This window comes from Pagrus pagrus (assembly GCF_965226575.1).
Source record: "Pagrus pagrus genome assembly, chromosome: 4".
Classification (NCBI taxonomy): domain Eukaryota; kingdom Metazoa; phylum Chordata; class Actinopteri; order Spariformes; family Sparidae; genus Pagrus; species Pagrus pagrus.
The window spans coordinates 18,503,363-18,523,995 of record NC_140188.1 but is presented as its reverse complement, the minus strand read 5'-3'; the positions used below and the strand labels follow the sequence as shown (position 1 = coordinate 18,523,995).

The 20,633-nt window shown below is 41.2% G+C and overlaps 1 protein-coding gene across 3 annotated transcripts; it reads right to left on the bottom strand.

Annotated features, from left to right (window-relative positions):
• cwf19l2 (CWF19 like cell cycle control factor 2) lies at positions 1–20,434 on the bottom strand. Of its 3 annotated transcripts, XM_084351817.1 has the most exons (20): positions 20,310–20,434; positions 18,695–18,805; positions 18,209–18,334; positions 17,699–17,815; positions 17,159–17,278; positions 16,581–16,674; positions 13,897–14,021; positions 12,205–12,608; positions 11,990–12,138; positions 11,587–11,827; positions 10,620–10,752; positions 9,237–9,338; positions 6,223–6,351; positions 5,479–5,616; positions 2,405–2,617; positions 1,241–1,357; positions 917–1,072; positions 755–835; positions 543–644; positions 1–385 (listed from the first exon to the last, which is right to left on the bottom strand). In XM_084351817.1, exons 1-20 carry the CDS (start codon positions 20,400–20,402, stop codon positions 245–247), a joined length of 2,892 nt encoding a protein of 963 aa, XP_084207943.1. In that variant the 5' UTR covers positions 20,403–20,434; the 3' UTR covers positions 1–244. The 3 variants fall into 3 exon arrangements, with proteins under 3 accessions (XP_084207943.1, XP_084207942.1, XP_084207944.1); XM_084351816.1 differs by having other exon boundaries at positions 11,990–12,608; XM_084351818.1 differs by lacking the exon at positions 2,405–2,617 and having other exon boundaries at positions 11,990–12,608.
• Positions 20,435–20,633: the final 199 nt, after the last annotated feature.

The following is a 20,633-nucleotide window of genomic DNA, read 5'->3' as shown; positions in this document are numbered from 1 at the left end:
TCCCAATGTTTAAGTGTTTATTTTAATATTTAGTATGAATGCATGAAGGGAGGTTGAGATTTAGGTCTTTACAATGTAAGGAAACAGGAAACAGGCATATGAAACAATTTTGAGCATGTAACATAAAAATAACAACAAATACATCAATCAAAGTCTCTTTAACTTTTTATTTAAGTAAAAATGTTCTTACATTAAAACACCCTGAACTGGGAACCACAGTGTGTTTTTGTATAGTCTTTCCTAGCTAGCCCTCGGTCTTGGTGCAGTCGTACGGTTTCCACCACTGTGCAAACTGCAGGACTTTTTTCCTCTGATCGTCAAAGTTCTCTCTTATCAACTTCCTCCAACGACGTGGCTCCAAGTCCATCATGCCTCCAACTACTTCCTGTGAGGGGACGAGAGATTGATCACATTGAAATATTGCTGTAAAAGAACTGGGAGTAATTTATTGCAGTCATGAGACAGTGAAGTTTGTCTGATGAGATTCCTGTAACCAAAAACAGGAACACATAATGACGGAGCTGTAATGCACACGCACTGACCTTGCCGAAGTAATGAGGAAACTTCTGTTCATTTTCAATGACATGAGCAAATCCTCCCTGAAGTCCAAAGTCGACAGCAAAATATGGCAGACCTCGAGGAACCTAGGAGGCATTAAACAAACAATTAACAGGGATGAAAGGAAGGAGGTTACAAAGGTAACAAGTGAGGCGAGAAAGAGTGCAGGAAATAGAAAAGACAAAAGGGAACGTACAGAGCGGCGAATGTCTTTCGAAGAGAGGTCGACAACCTTCTTGTTCATGGCCCATTCATCGTCACACTCCATGATAGCTTTCTAAAGGAACACAGAGACTCTGTCAATCCCATCCCGACAATACTTTTGTCTCATGTGAAACTTACATGTACACACACAGACCTTAAAGTATATGGGTGCCATATCGCCCAGTTCTCGGGGTAGCGGGATACACTCGAGGACCAAGTGCTGTCTCCTGCGTAGGTTCATGTGTGTCTCCATGAACACACAGTCCAGCTCCTGGGACTCAAACATACGCACCAAAGTACGGCGGAACAGCTGAGGACAGCAAAGCGGAACAGAAGTGAACTCCATAAAATTTTAATCGTTCTTGTTTGAAATGAATGGAAGCAGCATTCGGTTCTGATTACATCTAACACTGCTGACAGTCACAGAAGTTGTCACATTAAACTGGACTGTTAAGACGTGAAGCGCTTATTGGCTAACCTGCATTTCTGACCACACGTCCTCGTCCAATCCGGTGGCAGAGCAGTGATGTTGGAGAGGACAGATGAGACAGTGGCCCTCTGCCATCGACACTCCCGCAGGCAGGCTCAGGTACGCCTGGACACATGATCGCCAAAACAAAGACATTACATACAATATTCAGAAAATGCATCGATTAATCTTTAGATTAATTATATCTGGATTTTTCTTTCTGACCAACAGTCCAAAACCTTCACTTCTTCCATTTAGAGCTGCAATGAGTGTTGATTTAACTATTGGCAACAACTTAAATAATTAATTCATCATTTTTGAGTCTCCTTAAGAAAATAATTGTAAACTCTCTGGTTTCAGCTTCATATATAAAGATTTTCTGGCTTATTCTTTTATGATTGTAGATTAAATATAAATGGGTTTTGGAGTGCTGGTCAGACAAAACAAGACACTTCAACTGGCAATAGACACATTTTTAGCTTCGACTTTCTCAAGTAAATACTGACCCCACAGTGTAATGGCTGAAGCAAAATGACACCATCCATGTATAGATTGGTTCCCTATAAACCTGGCTTTCACTATGCTATTTAGTCTGCCCACCGGGACAGATTCCTGCAAAAATGAATGCAGCATTACTGCACAAAGGAAAAGGGTCGACCAAATTGGGATTTTTACGGTTGTTTTTTGCTTTGCACAGAAGCCAAGCTGCCAACGCCGTCTTTGCCAGCAGCAGAAACGGTAATACAACAGAGAAATGCTGGGGAGAGGCAAAGCTAAAAAGTTGTCTATACCCGTCTGATACTTTTATAGATCTAACAATGTATCTATTAATTGAGATTAATTAAGTTAAGTTATTGAGGTTTTGAGCCTTATCCTGTTTTTGATTATATTTGTCATATAGTTATTCATATTCCTGCACACATGATCATAACAATATCCAGTCTGTCTGCAGGTGTGTCTTCACAATCTCAACCACTATGAGATGGTTCAGAAACATGTATAAGGTGTTTACATGCCACATTTATCTGGTTTATATTGGAGTACTACCAGTGAAATATCCAGGTTACTCAAAAGGTCTTATCCAGGTTTCTGGTACAGCGATAAGTTGTATTCACAAATCAATGAGGAGATTTGTACAAACTCCCTCGCCCAGTCCCCTACGTTCACCCTTACCTTGCTCCCTATAGCCACAATGAGATGCTTCTGGAGCTCTTGGCTGCTGAAGCAGTGATGGCACTTCTCCATGGAGGCAACCAGCCTCCTACTCTCGCCGATGGCTTTGCTCCTCATGCGCTCCTCCTCCCTGCCCTCGCCCTCCCGCTGCGCCGCACCCGACACAAACATGTCATCCAGCGTGTAGTTGTCGCCGTCTGTCTTCCCCATCATCTGGAGAGTGGAGTGGAGCAGAAGTGGAGGCGATGGAGAGGAAAAATGGTGAGTGCTGTTCGACAGGAGTGTGATTATTGTTGGCCAAACATGCTAATGTATAAATAACCACAGTCTGTGCTTAAACAATTGTTTTTGTGCTATATTTTGGAAATATTTTATTGATATTTTGTGCGCTAAAAATGTCGCTTTCATTTTTAAGCTTGAAAACAAAACAAACAAAGATTTTAAACTGTGGCTTCTTCAAACAGGAAAGAAAGTCATGCTAATCCTTAAAAATGACTGTAGAGACACCGACTGTCCTTAGAAACTGACTGGTAGCTTCACTGACGCAATATTACCGTCTGTGCTGTCTCCACGCCTGTGTGTGTGTATGCGTGTGTGTGTATGCGCGTGTGATGTGCGCGTACTGCCCTGTATGCAAGTTGGTCTGCGCGTGTTAAACAGTGTGAGGCAGTACGCCGAGTATCGACTCTGGCGTTTCTACGTCTGAGTCTTGTCACCATGGCGACCGGGCAACAGGTTGGAATCTGTGTGTGTGTGTGTGTGTGTGAGAGAGAGAGCGAGAGGCAAGCATGGCTGAAGTGTGTGTGTGTGCATGAGTTGCTGTGTAGGAGTGAGTGAGTGAGTGAGTGAGAGTGAAAATTGGATTAGTTTAGTGACAGCGTGGGAGGGAATGTGTGTGTGTGTGTGTGTGTGTGTGTGTGTGTGTGTGTGTGTGTGTGTGTGTGTGTGTGTGTGTGTGTGTGTGTGTGTGTGTGTGTGTGTGTGTGGGAGTGAGTGAGTGTGTGCAAAGGACAGTACCTAAGTGTGCAGCAGGATTACAGGTTTATTCACACACACACAAATGCCATCACACATGCAGACTAATTACGGAGAATATGAGAGTAATAAATCAACGTCAGGTTCGCTGCTGTCGATTACGCCTTAGCTAATGAGAAATGGACACATTGTTGATGCAGTTTAAATTATAGATTGTGGATTCAGCATGCAGCGGGAGAGTGGAGGAGATTAACATATGTCTGGCACACTACTCATGTTTTATTGATAAATACACTACGGTAAATCTCCAGACAATGCTAGTCTGCTAACTTAGCAGACTCCGTCTCTGACCAATGGATAAAACTGGTATTTATAGAAGCCCTGCCATGGTAACTGTAGATGTATTTTTAGTGTCACTCTTTGTAGGTGCAGACCATGTGTGTGTGTGTGTGTGTGTGTGTGTGTGTATAACTCCTCCATCCCTTTGTTTATTAATGCTTTCTTTTCCTACACACACACACACACACACACACTCACACACACCTGTCACACCACTTGTTGTCATAGTCCTACATACAGAGAGAAGAAGTAAACAAGAAGAAAAGAGAAGAAGAAATGTGTCTCAGCTCGTGGAAAAGTGCAGTCTGTAAAAGTGCAGATAGACTGACAGGCGCACCACAACCTGCCAGTACCCATCTGCTGCTGTGCGTCTATTTCAAGCACACAGAGGAAGAGAGAGTTGCAGAGAGAGACGAGTAGATGCGAGAGTAGTAGTGGAGAGGAATGGATAATGCCACAGAGCTAAATGCATAGCGATCTGACAGAACGTTTGACTGATCATGCATGTCAGCTAAAAAAAGGGGACTCTGCTACCTGTTAGCTTTCCATTGCTCTTTGAGTGAGGAGAGATAAAAAGCTTTGATAAGAGATTCATTGTCTCCTTGAGCTTAACTAATACTAGTATTCTGCCATCTAGTAGCTGGATCCAAAATTGAACAGGCCATTGGTCCAATCCCTAACAACAGGTAGTATTAGCAGAGATGTTTATACGTCCATATATGTGTTTAGGTGTTTCTGTAAGCATCTGTAATCATTCACAGCTGCTCTTGCCTCCTTTGCAATATTTGAAACTTGTCAGAATTCATTTGGTCCTTTTTCTTCATTTTGTTCTTGTTGCCAGATCTACATTTTTACATTTTTACAGTCCACTTGGTGTTTCTTATTGTTTTATGCTTGCCCTTTTAAAGCACTATGCTTTATTACAGTTACTAATAATCTGCCAACAAAAAGTTTTCGACCCAGCTTGACTGCTGCGCCCTAAATAAATTAAACAGCTTCTCTTTTTCTTTTCGCCTGACGAGTTGAAGAACCTGCCACTGTGTTGAGTTCACGCAATACTCTGACTAACTCTGAGGTGGCGTCCACAGTGACTGGTCAGAGAAGAAACAAACAGAAGAAAGTGGAAAACAGCAACCAGAGCTCTATGAAAATATGGAAACCCAGCAGGACCACAGCAGTGGTACTCCAGTGCGCTTTAAGGGAACCGCAGGTGTGCTTTGAGGATTAAAAGATAAAAGAAAAACATTTCAAATAAGATTTGATTACAGTGTTATTAACACACCGTCTTTGATGCCATAATTGCACTCTACAGCTGCAATCTTGTGATAACAACAGCTCTTAGGTTGCCAGATAGTGAAAAACTTTGCCCTTGTGTTGCCAGGTTGGGGCATAACTGAAATGAGCCCTACAAAGCCAAGTTGTCAATCATCTAAAAGTAACCTGTGGAGTTTTTGACCTCTGGTAGCACTATCAAGCCATTTTAATATAAGTGGGTATAATTTGTCTCATGCACACACACCCAACGGCACACACACACACACACAGACACACAGACAGACACAGACACACAGACAGACACAGACAGACACAGACACACACACACACACACACACACACACACACACACACAGTCCTGCAAGTGTTTTATGGGCAAGGAAATGCACAGCCACACTGAATGAAAGCATATTTTTACTTGTTCGCAAGAAAAGTAGTTACACTGTTCATTCTGGTAATAATTTTCAATATCATGGGTTTCTTACCTTGGCAGCCATGCGGGAGTAAAGGGCATTCTGATCCTGCGCAGTGCTCATCTTCTCTCTCCTCACCATCTCCTTCAGACCCACATTGTCATCGTCCTGGAAGTAGCGCACACGCTCGCCGTCAACATGAGTCTCAATCTGAAGAGAGTGAAAGACAGAGGAATGTGAAATAAGAAGCAAGACGGTGAAAAGATCAATTCACTGGATATTTGATGCTGCGTGTAAAAGACGCAATCTTAAAATACAATTCTTGAATGGGAGGATTTAGAAGGTGAGAGACAACAATGGAGAGAAGAAAGAGGGGGAAACCAGACAGACAGAGATGGATGGACCTGAGAAAGACAGACTGATCCTGGGGGAAACAGACGGACAGTAAAGGAGACTGGACCACTTAATAGATTTATAATACCTATAAACAGAAAATGGACTGGAGAGCTTTGTTTACATTACACGCGTTTCAACTTGGAGTCAGGTGGAGTTGCTGCTCTCATTACACACTCTGATAAACACCAAATGACAAGGAACAAATAGCAGGACACAAACCTCATTTAATCTCAACACCTCTGTCTTCTATTTGTAACAGTGTGCAGGATCCTCTCTGTCTTTGTTCTCAGTGGTGGCTTTCAAGATTTATTTTTACATGTGTGCAGCAGCTTCCAAATTCCTTTAGGGAACGCTTCTGTCCCTACTGTCCTGTCATTTGTTTTTCTACCGTCTTTCCACCCGTCATCCCTCTCTCTTTACCTGTTTCTTCTTCCGCCGTCCTCCATGGGGCTCCTGGGGTCCAGAGGGGGCATTGACAGGCCAGGCCCGGCCTGATTGGTCTGTTCTGAACAGCAGGACTTCCTGGTCTTCACTGGAGCGACCTGGAGCCTGAAAAACCAAAACACAGCCAGGGCATTTTCACTTTTGTTTGTTTTTGTTTAAAGACTGACAGTACTCCCAAACAGTATTTTCATGTATGCACATTTTGGCATTAAACAGATAAGTGAAAAAACAATGTTTGATGGTGGAAAACATCCAACAAATGACTGAAATGGTCACGTATCTGAAACCAATCCTCGGGTCAGAAATGCTAAATTTGCTGATCATATTTACTACAACATGAATGACTGAATCAAAATGATAAAGATTGGATTGCAATTGACAGTGTGTTTTAGTTAGTATTGTAAAATTGTACCAATTGAACCAACTTGTCAAGGGAGCTCCTCAGTGTCATGTTAGAGACACATGCATTACTGGGAGAGCGGATTTGACAACAGACATTTGGCAGCGTTTTTGGATTCTTATCAGCAGATGCGTGTCAGGGAGCAGGAGGAGAAACGAGGAGCTGTCAGAACAGAGGAAGTATCTGCATTTGAAATTTTCTCCCACTATTAATTAGGGCTCTGTGAAAAAACTCCCCTGAAATCTCATTAGTTTGAAAGAACTGGTTTAATCTAAAGCTCCAACGACAAATCGATTAGTTGTTAACTGCTAAACGACCAACTGCCAAACGCATCATTCGATAATCAGAACAGTTCACAATTAGTTGACAGTACAATAATAATCATTAGTTGCAGCACTAGTTTTATCCAACATAATCTGTTCACAAGATTAAATATATTCCATTTACTCGATTTTCTAAATATAAAGTTTCTGTGTGTGATCACCGAGTTGGACTAAAGTTGTTCCCCTTGTTTGAGAAGTTGTAGAGACACAGCGAACCCTTTTGAATAAATGTTAGTAGTTTTGGGGAGAAAAAACTGAAGACTTACGTTCAAAAACTTCGAGAGTAAAATGTGATAAAACTGCTGCTTCAGTGCCAATTTAGCACACAGGTCCATGGTTTTCATGGATCAAAAAGTTTGCTTGTTATGAGGAGCTGAAGTCTCAGCTGCCACTTTTGGAGCTATTCTTGATTTTTTGCAGAAAATATGTAACAGGACACCATCTCATCTTTTCATGTTGCTCTCACTTAAATACTTTGTTGGTGGTAGTCAATTAGATTGAGAAGAACAAGCAGTCTTATGTACCCGCAGCCGTTGTCTGAATGGACATACAACACAAGACTGAAGTTGGACCTGACAGGTAGAGATGGACAGCCAAAAACAAGAACACGTTGGAAGTAGCAGAGAGGATGGGAGACAGCCACGAGAGAATGAAACTGGACTGGAAAGGAAAGAAATGATTGAAGGGAATATTTTCCATTTCTCTAGTTCAGCCTTTCAAGGCTCTACATGCAGAGAAAAAAAACTGAATATGAGCCAGACAGGCAACAAGAGTCAAGAAAACACTGAACAAGGAAGATGAGCCAAAAGTCTTCCATAACAAGACAAATTAGAAGGGTCTCCAATGAGTGCAAATCAACAGCACTCCATCTCTAGGAGGGCTGAAGTACCGCTCATCTGATAAGTGCACTAAGACGAAGAATTATGACATCTTGTCTGAGGGGTTACTGAAGATTTCACCCTCATCTTTTAATTTGACAGGACAGCCTTAGTGGGGATGAATCTGGTCTAACTTGCAAATGATAATATACAGCTTATATAAATAATCCATGTGTTTATAAAGTTGTCTGGAGTCGGCTCACGTCGGAAATATACCTCCATTTGTTTGTCTATATGCGTGCGTGTGTGTGTGCATTGCCACAGAGGGTAGATAAAGCAGTGCTGAAGTGTCAGGGTGCTGCCATCGCTCTGTGTTAATTGCTTGCACTACAGACGCAGACAGGATGGCACATATAACCTCTCTGCCTCCCTCTCAATCTGTCTCGTTCTCCTTCTCTCACTCGCATAAACACGGGGCCACACTCTGAATGACCCCTGGTAGGAGAGACATTTGTTTCCCATTACGCTGCACTAAAATGCCAAACAGGAGCCGTTTCCATACGGACAGCAAGACGTAAAAGCCGAGCAGGGAAGAGACTTCAAACAAACAAATTCCTTTTAAAAAGCAGTCAGACGTAGCAGCGGAGAATTTAGTTTCATTCGAAGACAAGTGTGTTTGTGTGTGTGTGAGGCACTTTTCTGCCCTGCACAGCGAGAGAGATGGATGTTGCCGTAGCCTGCTGTGTTTGTGTGTGTGCGTGTAGTTTAGAAAAGATATGGCCTCGAGTATTTGGATTAGCATTTAGACTATGGGAGAGGAAAAAGAAGCAGCCACAGATAAATCTGACACAGCAAGATTCAGCGAGTGTGTGAGAGTCAAGTTAAGTGCTGTGTGCAACTCGGTATCTGTTTCTGTGCTTGCGTCTGTTTACATCTGTGCGTGATCTGTGAGTGAGTATATAGTGTTTATATCCAGTTCTGGGCAATGTGTCTGTATCGGGGAATTATACATGTTAAAATTAGCAGTGTTTTAGTGAAGTGTGTATCAGAGTCTAAATGTGTGTGTGCGTTGGACATATAGTAAACCTGAGTGAGACAGATATAAGCACAGGGGGAAACTGATCTCAGGAAACAGTAAGTTTAGTTAAGAAAGAGAAAGATGAAAAGAGGAGAAATGGAGTAGAGAAAATGTATCTCCAAGGAAAAAAGTCCTCTTTTCTCCCATCATTTTTAAACTGTCCAATCGTGTTTACCAAACTGTGGTTGGTCTCTGTCTTGTCCAATCAGTTATTAAAAAACTTGCTAAACTTAATGCAAAAGTCTCAAACAGCAACCCAATTCTTGGTTGAAGTTGTTAATGCTAACATTTACCCTTGTTGACACTAGTTTAGTTAGTTAGTTAGTTTAATGAGTTTGACAATGGCCGTGACGATGCATGTTTTAACAGACCTGGTTTGATTTAGCCGTTTCTTGTAGCTTCTTGCGGGCAGCGTGGCTCTCTTTGGCTTTATGTGCTGCATCCAGCTGCGATTTTAGCTTCTCAACCATGGCCTGAAACACAAAAACACACAGACAGAAATTTTCTAACTTTGAAGAAGTCTTCACATTTAGTTTTACTGACATAATAGCGAGTCAGAATAAGTTAGTCAACAATGCTGTGTACAGGTTTATGGTAATACACAAGGTGGTGACACAGTGATGAGGACAAAACACAGGACAAAAACATTGGAACTCCCTTTCTGATTTTGACTTCCAAATTTAAATAAAGCCTATAAAAGTAGAGCCTGACAGATACACTTGAAGGCTGATATCTCAGCTATTATTAGATTATCATAAAAATATCAAATTAAGGTCTACAATATGTGGGCAGATTTGGAAATAGAAACTGCAGTAGGCCTGGGCGATATTGCCTTAAAACAATATTGTGATATTTTTAGACTATATTTTGATACACAATGTATGTCAATATTCTGAAATCTCCTCAGAGGCACTTCAAAAAATGCTAGAACGGGTTGATAAAGTGAAATATCACAATATTTTTGACCAAATACCTCAAAATCAATATTGCAACAATATTGCAGGGATGACAGCGATGGTACTTTTACAAAATAGTGACACAAACAGGAAAAGACAACACTTAAGTCATATCTGAAATCTAAGACAATATATATTTTCATATCACTGTAATGATAATGATATATTGCCCAGCCCTAAACTGCAGTAGTTAATAGTAGGCTGCATTTTAACATATAGCTGAATATCTTCTTAATGCAAGTTCAGTTTCTACAAGTGCTTTTTGACTGTCAGATAAAAGGCTTTGAGGCTGTAAAACAGAGACACTAAAGAAGACTGAAAGAAGAAAACGTCTGTCTGAAACACACACAGAAGCTCTTCGGCCGTAACAGATTTCAATACCTTTATGTACGAGGCATAAAAGTTGAGCACATGACTGCGAAAGGCACTTAACACAAACACACATGAAGAGGTTTGGGAATATCGGCTTGATTGCTTAGTCGTGTAGGGAGATGCTGGATGTCACGTTGATAACACTTAGCATTATAGTTGTGTGTGTGTGTGTGTGTGTGTGCGTGCAGTGTATGTGTTAAGCGTGTGTTGTAGGAGACTGCTCTGTAACGCTCTCTATAAAAGATCCCAGTAGTATTGACATGTGAAGACAGACAGAGGGAGAGTTAAGTGCACAGATCAATGAAGGCTATAAATTAAAGGATCCCCTGATGTGCCGTCAAATCAATGTGTTGAGAAATCTTTTCTACTTTTATTCTCCATTAAAAGTCTTTGTGAATGACAGTAACGTAACGATGACCCTCTTACCGTGTTGCCCATGATCTCTGCTTTCACCAGTTTGGCTCCAAGTTTGTTCATCTCCTCCTCCGACAGCAGGGGAACCTCTTCCTCTTCCTCCTCCTCCTCCTCCTCCTCCTCCTCCTCACTTTCACTCTCACTCCTAGGGTAAACATGAAGAGGAGAGTTTGAACCAAAACCGAGAGGCTGAAGGTGACATTTAAAAAGTGAAAAAGACCAAACATTTCCTCATTATAATACTTGTGAAACACAACACTCCCTCATATGTGTTCACTACGTCACCACCTCCTTTCCTCCAGGTTCTGCCGTATCTCACCCCCTGAACAACAGGATCTAATCACTTAATTATTGCACCCTAATAATAGTCCTAAACCCTCTGATGGGAAACTTATTTGTGAGGTTTTTAAGTTAACCATTTAGTTGTTTTCTTCCACACTCAGTTCATCTGTTCATCTGTTTTGATTCATTTGAGTCTTCGTGCACCCCAGAGATCATTACAGCCTTGCCTGGGAGGATCTGAACTGCAGCCCGGGAAGCATCGTTCTAGGCTATTACACTTCTCATAGCCTCATTTCATTCTGCTGCCACACTGCAGACTCATTTCATGCTGCAGGGGTTCTGGGTGCTGGTTTACCCAAACAACTTAGCCTAATGAGGCAACACAGAGAACAACTACGGAGGCTTTGCAAAGCAGTGATACTCCGACATCTGGCCTACAACAGCACAATATGTTGGACTGCCATGAAAATGAGAGAACATAAAAGTTTCTGTGCCACTGAGTGTTGTTGCAGTTTAGTGCCCCTTTAAATGACAAACAAAATAATCATGTACGTTGCAGATATAGAAGTGTTAGTAAACATAGTGCTTCACACAGAAAGACAGCTATTAGGACAGAAATAGAACAGATAATATATACTGTCTGTCGTCATATTTTAAGTGTGTGTTTGAAAAGACAACACAATTAAAGGCTTAAAACCTTGATGTCGTCACAGCAGCTTTATCACCACGCAGACCGCCATGAGGAGCAGTTACAGTGCTCCCAGGATCCCTCTCTTTCTCCTGCTGTGGTTTTTCCAAGCTGTCAGATTCTCGGAGAGGATTGCTGCTCTTCTTCCAGGCTTGAATGCCAGTGTGGCGAGGACCAGAGTCTTCATCATCAGAACTGGGTTTCAGGAACCCTGTCGCCGGCCTTGCTGGAGGAGGACGACGCTGTGGAGCTGCACAGGAAAGAAATTATAAAGCACATTAAGCTTTTCCAAGACTGTGTCTGTCTGACCACAATTGTAAATGCAGTCACTGCTGTCCAAATAAGATCAAAATGTTGTTTTTACTTTTGCAAAGCTTGACATCTATTAGAAAAGGCCTCGACATCAACCCACCTTCACTACTCTCATCATCCTCTGAGGGTTTGAGGAAGCGGCTTTTTAGTGACCCAAGAGAGGAAGAACGGTGACTCCAATTTTCTCCTGATGATGATGCAACACCGGGCCTCTCTCTTTCTCTATCCCTATCCCTCTCTCTGTCTCTTCCTCCATCCCTCTCCCTGTCACTCCCTCTATCTCTTTCACTGTCTCTATCCCTCTCTCTGTCTCTTTCATTATCTCTGTCTCTTCCTCCGTCCCTCTCCCTGTCTCTCCCGCTATCTCTTTCACCGTCTCTATCTCTCTCTCTATGTCTATCCTTCTCTCTAAACCTGTCTCCATCTCGACCTCTCTCTTCCTCCCTGCCTCGATACCCTCCCCTCTCCCTCTCCTCGCCTCTCCCAGCACGGTATCTCTCTCTGTCTGCGGGTGACGAATCCCTTTCGTTTCTTCTCCACCGATTTCTCTCTGCCCCATCTCCCTCTTGTTTTCTCCATTTCTCTCTGGACTCATTTTCCTCTCTCCTCCAGCCACCTCTCGCCATTCTGTCTCCTTCTTCTCCCACTCCTCCTCCTCTCCTCTGTCCGTACACAGCTTTCTCTGCATCTGCAAGTCTCTGCTGAAATTCTTCCATTGACTGCAAAAGAAGAAACACAAGACATATTACAGTACAGGAATACTTTTTGAGGTTTGGCAGTTCAAATCATCATTTTTGCATCACATTTGTCATTTTCGGTAAGAAAAATATTAAAACCACCATCTACCTGCAGCATTTCAATCACTGGAGGTCAAAGGTGCATGATATATAAAACAAAGGTTAAAAACAGGCTAGCTTCCTGATGGCAGTAGTATTTATTATTAGTATTATATCATTATCTGCAAAAACCTGCAGGTTACTACGAGCTACAGTATGTTAAGGGATTTTTCACTGGCCTCTCTGGTGGAATTCTCTAAAGATGTCTGCAATGTAGTTTAAGAGAAATCCACTCTGTTAAGCCAGACAAACAGCTGCTTAAGAACAATTCATGAAGGCTGCTGTTGATGTGCATAACCACCCTAAGCCATCTGTATTTGATGACCTGGAAATGAGATTTAACCATCGACTGTTTTTCTCCAGAATCGCTTAGGCTCCTCACCCATTTAATGCAATTAAAAAATTGTGCTCATTGGGAATTATGTTTACCATAGACACACATCAGTTCCCTGTATCAGTGCAGAAGTGATCAGTCTCAGATCAGAAAAAACACACAAATTCTTGTTTACTCAAATCTGTTAAAATGAGTCCTCAAACTTCACGATCTACTCAGCTGTTCTTGCGTAATCTCCACTACAACTGCCAAAATTAACATTATGCCAAGTGAGAGCTCGTACTTGAACACAACTGATAAACCAGAGGGTCTCTGGGAATTACACAAGAGCACACTAATGCACACACCATTAAGATGATGCTGTGCTACATAACTACAAAGATTATATTGTAAATGATAAGGTAGAATAACAGTATGTAAGATATAAGATGTCCCTGCCTACGGAGAAGAAACACAAATGAGGTGAACTGCTGCGGCTGCCGAGTTCTCACAAAGGCGAAAGAAAGCACACACACACAGACACACACACAGATATGCACACAATGTTCTGACAGTGACAGTTTCAATGCTGTCAGCTGGAAGAACAAATGCTGACACTGCTGAAAGTAACTTAACAAAGGACACTGTGTGTGTCTGTGCGTGTGTGTGTGTGTGTGTGTGTGTGTGTGTGTGTGTGTGAACCCACAGTGTAACTGAGTAACATTTTTAGGTCCAAATTGGCAATAAACTGAATAATATTTAATGTTCTCATCAGTTCAGTATCTTTGTCTTGTAACCGTATGTGCTGTATTGTGCATATGAATGTTTGAGCGCTGCCAGTGTGCCATCAGTTCTCACTCCGTATCTTTCAGCCACAATGTCGTTGAAGCTGCGCTGCTGCCTCTCTGCCTGCTCCTTCATCCTCTGGTAGCTCTTCCTGAGCCAGCTCAGACCTCCATCATTCACCACCGGACCTGCAGAAACTGAGGGAATAAAACAGTTACAAGAAGGGACATACAGTACAAAAGCTTCAGTGAGTCAGTCACATCTTTCACATTCTCATTTCCACGCACATTTCAAGACAAGTAAACAACATTTACTGTCACACCGACCAGTTCTACCCTGATATGAATGCAAATCAGTGGTGGAGTATAAATAAATACTTTTACTCAGGTCCTGCACTTCAGTACAAATTCAAGGAATGTGTACTTTACTTGAGTGTTTCCATGTAAAGCTACTTTAAACTTCTACTTCACTACATTGCAGAGGTAAATGTTATATTTCTTAACTCCACTACATCTATCTGAGAGCTTTAGTTACAAGCTACTTTTCAGATTACAAATCTTCATACATTTCCTGTCCAGTGAATAGCTCACATTGCCCGTAACAGCAAAACAATTTGCCTTAAAAATATTTTATTGAGTGTGTTTTTCAGCATCTAAGTGTGCGTGTACATCAGTTCTGATTGACACAGACACAGAAAACACCTGTTTGTTGATTCTGGCACTCTGAGGATGCAATGAGTTAAGTAAAATATGATAAAAGAGGGATACGATGAAATGAAGAAAACGGGAGGCCGTGAAGAGTAAACACTTGAAATTTTCTTTGTTAGAGAAAGTTCAATTGTACCACAGGTTCCTGACATCATCTGAAAATTGATATCACATAAGCGGGCTGTTACGCTGGAAAACAATGTTAATTAAGAAAATGATTGAGAAAGATGAAAAAGATGAAGGTGGAAAAGCAATCAAATCCAGAATAGAAATAAAAATATTTAATCCATGCTGATGAATGATTAAAGAGGAAAAGGCAGATCCAGGGAAAAACCATCATTGACCAGAGTCATTGTGTTTGTGAACATGACGATGCTTAATCATCTGCTTTAAATTGTAGGTGGACAAAAACAGTTGAAAAAAAAAAGAACAAAAAAAGTTGTTCACAGACAAGTTTTATGATATTCTAGTTATTATCCACAAATCTAACATTTTACACCTGCCACGGATCAGTGTGAAGAAGAGCCATTGTATATAAGAGTCTCTATTGTTCATCCACAAAACGGTCTATTCAACTGTCAGCAAACACAGAACTAGTGTTTGAATTGCTTTGCTCTTGTTGCACCACTTCAAGCTGCATATTGTCTCTTCAAAATGATCCTGCAGCTGACAACACGACACCTGATCATTCACCAGCAAAAATGTCGTAGAATCTAAACAAAACAAAGTGTATCCAAAGCTTGCAAAACACAAACACACACACACACACCTTCTGAAAATGTTCATACACAGATGAGATAAACAAACTGGCACACAGCTTGAAGGGGATAAGTAAGCAAACGGACGTGTGTGTGATGTTTGCGTCATCTTATTTCGCCATGCTGTTAGAATAAAGCTTACAACAGAGAGGCCAAGCCAACTCTAGAGGGAACTGTACTCACTGTGTAGAGATAACAGACACATGTACACATACCTGCATTTGCTTGTCAGCTTAACACAGCTTACCCTCCCTCCCTCTCTCCCTCTCCATCCGTCTCCCTCCCATTAAAAATCCCTGACTCAAAAGCTCTTCCTTGCTCTATCTGCCCTGTCATTCATGCTGCATTTTCTGCACACGTAATTATATACAAGTCCTCTCTGGTTTAAAAAAATTCCCGACATTCTGACAAACTCTCCAACTCATTCAAATGAATGCTTGCAGGTCTTTAGAAATAGAGGAGCAAGAGAAAGATTATTCTAACATATCTATTAAAAATAACAATAACACGTGTAACTTCAAGGCCAACATGGATGAGAAATCCTTAAAGAGTACAAAAAGATCTAAAAACCTGTGACAGCTGCGTATACTGAGGAGAGTTGTGTAACACAAAAAAGCAAAAGCAGAACAGCCAACATTTCAATCACAATTTGCAGTGAGTAAATATAATAATTGGTGCCTTGGTAAAGTGTACCCTTATTTAAGCTCCTTGTTTAAGCTGGTTGGTCTTAGTATAGCCTGACAGATATATCTGTATCCTAAAACTTTCTTTTTAGAGATTATAATGCAAAAAAAAGACTCTTGGGGTCATTTATTATGATTACATTCCCGGTGAAGTTTGTCATTTCAGTGCATTGATGTCATTTCAGACAATAATGTTTGTTGTTAAACTGTAAAATATAAAGTGTTTGTGACAAAGGATGAGGTCCAAAAAATGTGTGTTTATCAGCCGTAGGGGTAAAGAAATGAGGGATTGGGAGAAAAACGGACAGAGTGAAGAACGTGACTGCTCAGAATTGCACACTGTTATTCCTTTTTCTATCTTTTTCTTCACTTGAGGGGAATAGTGAGGCAATAGTTAGCTGACAAAATGTTCAATACTGCAGCCGTACAGCACTCTGGTCTACCAAGAACTCTGTTGCTTCTACAACTTCTGTGTTTGAATCTTGGTGTGAAATCATCAATCAATAAAATGTGAGGTTAAGATGTTTAAGGTATTTTTCACAAAGCTGGAAAACGTTCTGCTGTCCAACTCCTGGACATGCCTCAGAAGACTTGATCTCTGTTATTACCTTTCTTTGCTGCAGAACCAGCCATCTCCACTGGGGGCAGACCACTTCCTCCATCTTTCCAGTATGGGTTTAGCTCCAATTTGTGCAAACCAGCCTAAGGGAACCACAAACACACACATACACATACAACTGAATCATTTATGTATAGTGTCAATAACACAACAGGGGCAAAAGATGCTGAAAATTCAGACAAAAACACCCTGCAGATGACAAAAAGTATGCACACACACACACACACACACACACACACACAGACGACAGTGTGCTGCTGTCCAAGAGGGGCCAACCTCTGTTACCTTGGCAACCACATAGTTGGTAAAATGAGGAGACTGACTACACACAGTGTTTTCACATATTGTGCAATCCATGCACACACAAACAAGAGCGCTATTTCTTTCTCTTCAATAGACACATAGTCATTTTGTATTATGATTCGAATAACAGATATAAGTGAGTCAGCCGGCTGAAGACACCATATGTATCAGCTGTCGACAGTGGACCAGGAGCCACAGTAGATGGGATTTGGTGATAACAAACTGGACAGAAAAAGGTGAAAAAATATACACACACACACAGACCTGTTCAATGGCCTGAGCCTTTGCCCTCTCCTCCTCCTTCAATCGTTCTTTCTCAGCTCTTCTCTCTGTCGTGGACGTGGTGCTCATCGCCAGGAAGTCAAAGGTCATCCATTCGTCTCTCTAGGGGACGGAGACAGACAGTGTGCAGGGTTAAACAAAGAAAGAGAAAGATGTATAGATCAAGAGAAGATCAATGACCACTTAACAGCTACTTAACACAGAACAGGTACGCTCTCAGGCACACACAGCACATAAGCAAAAGACAAATAAACATTTTTAAAGCATTTAAATATCTGCAACTTCTCGGTGATGCAGGATGGTGCTATGAGTAAATACGTTTGCTTCTATAGTAGAATAAAAAGAATAAAAAGAGAGGTGTATGTACAAAACCTCTTCATTTCTGTACAGTATCACCACTGGACACTCATGCTCTTTTGAGCTCCTTGCTTTCTGCAGCTTTATTGCTTACAGTTGTATGGATTTTACTATTTGGAGGAAGAGAAGAAGAGAAGTATCTGTGGAACCGGGTAAGTAAGTTACCTGGACATTCTGGGCTGGGCTGAGGTTATTCTCTGAGGGTTTGGTTTCCTCAGGAACTTGCCAGGCTTTAGCAGCTTGTGTCTGATGCTGAGCTTCAACCCAGCCATCCTCTGAGTCCTGACAGGCAGAAAGAGGAAGGAAAATGATGATAAAGAAGTTAAACAGTATGAGAGATTATTATATCTAATTTGAAAAATGATGGAAAAAGAATAAATAAAGGAAGAGACCCCAAGCTGAATTTTATAAACCGTCATCATTGTTTAATAGAAAAAAATAGTTTTAGCAAAGCCTTCTAAGGAAATCTTAATTCAACTTTACAGCTCACCAAGAAAGGCAAACATTTTCAGCTTGCAAGTACAAAATTTCACTCAATTACAGATCAACATTTAGTCTAGAAGAATGTATTGTAGTTAATAACCAGTGTAACAGGATCTACTGGCACTATTCAGGCGTTAACTTGAGAAGTTGTTTGAAGGAAACCAAGCAGCAGAAAATGACTTTATAGCGTACCCCTGAGCTGTCACTAGAGGCATCTCCTGCCTCTGCTGTCTTCTTCTCCTTCTTGGCTTTCTTCTTCTTCTCCTTTTTCTTTTTAGACTTTTTCTCCTTCTTCTTCTTGCTCTTCACAGACCCATCCTAAGGGATTTAAATTCCATGAGTTATGTTTCATTTCAACATTTGCATTATTGCTTGTTATTAAGATACAATATTATCATAAAGCCAGCACATGGTATGCATAAATAATACATTTGTCATATGTGTGTGTCTCCACAATGGCAGACCATCAGGGCTGTGTTTCCCAAAAGCATGACCAACTACATCAGATGTCATCATAGATGTTTGACATTTTGGGGCACTATATGGCTGTGACTTGGTATGGAGTTAATAATCTATTGCAGCAGAGTGATTAAGCAGTGCATGGTGTTGTACATTTCTAAATACACTCTATGCTGGTTTTATATGCACAATCTGAATAGGAAAAACTCTGTATCCTACTTCTTTAATCTCCTGCAGCCTCTGATTGATCTCAGGGAGCATCCATGTGTCCTCCCCTCTCTGCCTCTTCAGCTCCTTCTTCTTCTCTTCCTTCTCGTACTGCTGCTTAGCCTGTAGGACATGGTGGAAAAAAGTATTATTCAAAATAAAGGTACACCAGGGTTGCAACAGTAGGAGATCTTCACTGTATGATAACCATCTCACAAAATTAGGGAGATGCATGAGATGGATTTTTTTTCAGCCGATACAATAACTGATAATTACAGATACTGATTAAAATAACAGACAATAGAAACACACATTGTAATGCTTTTTCATGCACAGCAAATTGGATTTGTATTATCAGCTATAATTTCTTTATCTGTTGATAATGTAAATTTTCCATTATTAGGCCGATAATTTACCTGTCTGATACATATCCTGCATCCCTACACGAAATATCACGGTTATATATTCTGCCCTGACAGACATGTAACTTGATATAAACTTGAAGTACATACACAGAGGCTAGGGTATATCCCTGGACAAGTCGCCAGTTCATCGCAGGGCCCTTCTGGCGGCAGAGGCTGCCCCACAGGGTGCCAGCTGCACGCCAGATATATATATATATATATTTGATTACAGTAATATGGTAGCATTTAATACTGTAGATATGTACACATCAACTTAATCTTCAATTTTCATACCATGGTATAGCTTCAATTGGTATACTGTAGCAAGAGACAATATTTGCACTTTCAGACACTTCTATCTAATGCCAATCGAGTGCAGAGCTGTACTGATCCTAAAAGGTAAGGAAACAAGGAAGGATGTGGTCTTCACAAGTTCACATTGCTATGATGCTGCTGATAATAGTTATGATTTTCAAATATTTGAGCATCTATCTGCACATTTTTCTCTACTGGATGCAAGGACAATGACACCACCAAGTTCATGAGGCAATATGCGCCAGTTCCTCTTCAAACTTAAAAGCAGAATGAATCAGACCCCAGCTACACCCAGCTTCAGACAGTCCGAGCACAGGCTATCCGGGCAGATAATGTGTTTACGACCTTTAGTGCTCATCAACAGGAAGCATCATTTGTCTGCATCATCTGCTCTGTGTTGCTGTGTGTATCTGGCAACTGTGCAAACACAGCTGCGCGGCAAAAAGATAGCGGACAGTTAAATACCTGTGTGCATATGTCATTACTAAAAAAAGAGGCTGCGACCATGACTTAGAGCCTCTATAAAACACAGCCTATCTGACCCAGCAGTGTTTGTCCTCTAATTTCCTGCCTGCAGACAGTTAAACAGTATCCACCAGTCCAGGCTCAGGCACAGCCAGGTTAATGTGAAGGCACACCGGTGCTGTTAGCTTTTCGAGAGAGCGGGAGAGATGGAAAGACACACAAAAGGTACCAATTTACATTCCGGATAAAGCTAATAGTGTACAAAGACACAGCTGAGCAGCTGAAGTCCTTTCCTAACGTTAACGTGACGTTAGTTGTTAGCCCACTTAGCTTGTTAGCTTCAATTCGGACGAAACGGGTGTGATTTAAACAGCAACAGACGCAAATAAAACCGACCTCAAATTGCTTACAGGGTTGTTCGCTACAAAGCTTACAGTTTATACCTTCTCAAGCGCCTCTTGCCGTGCCTGTCGTTTGTTAGCCTTTCTTTCGTCGATGCTACCCGAACTCTCAAAACTGACTCCGTGCGCCGCCATGACACTGCCGTAAGTGTTTTGATGTTGTTAGGTGTCGTAAAGCGCTGACTTGTCGCAAAGAGACAGGACCACAGCAGATTACAGCTTGTTTTTTATTATTGTTATTTATTGATCAAATTTAAATTGTTACATGACTTTTTTTATAGAAATATATCATTCAAATGGTCAGATTGAGAAATTATAATTTTTAAAGCTCATAAATGTATCAAACAAACAGAACAAACATAAGAA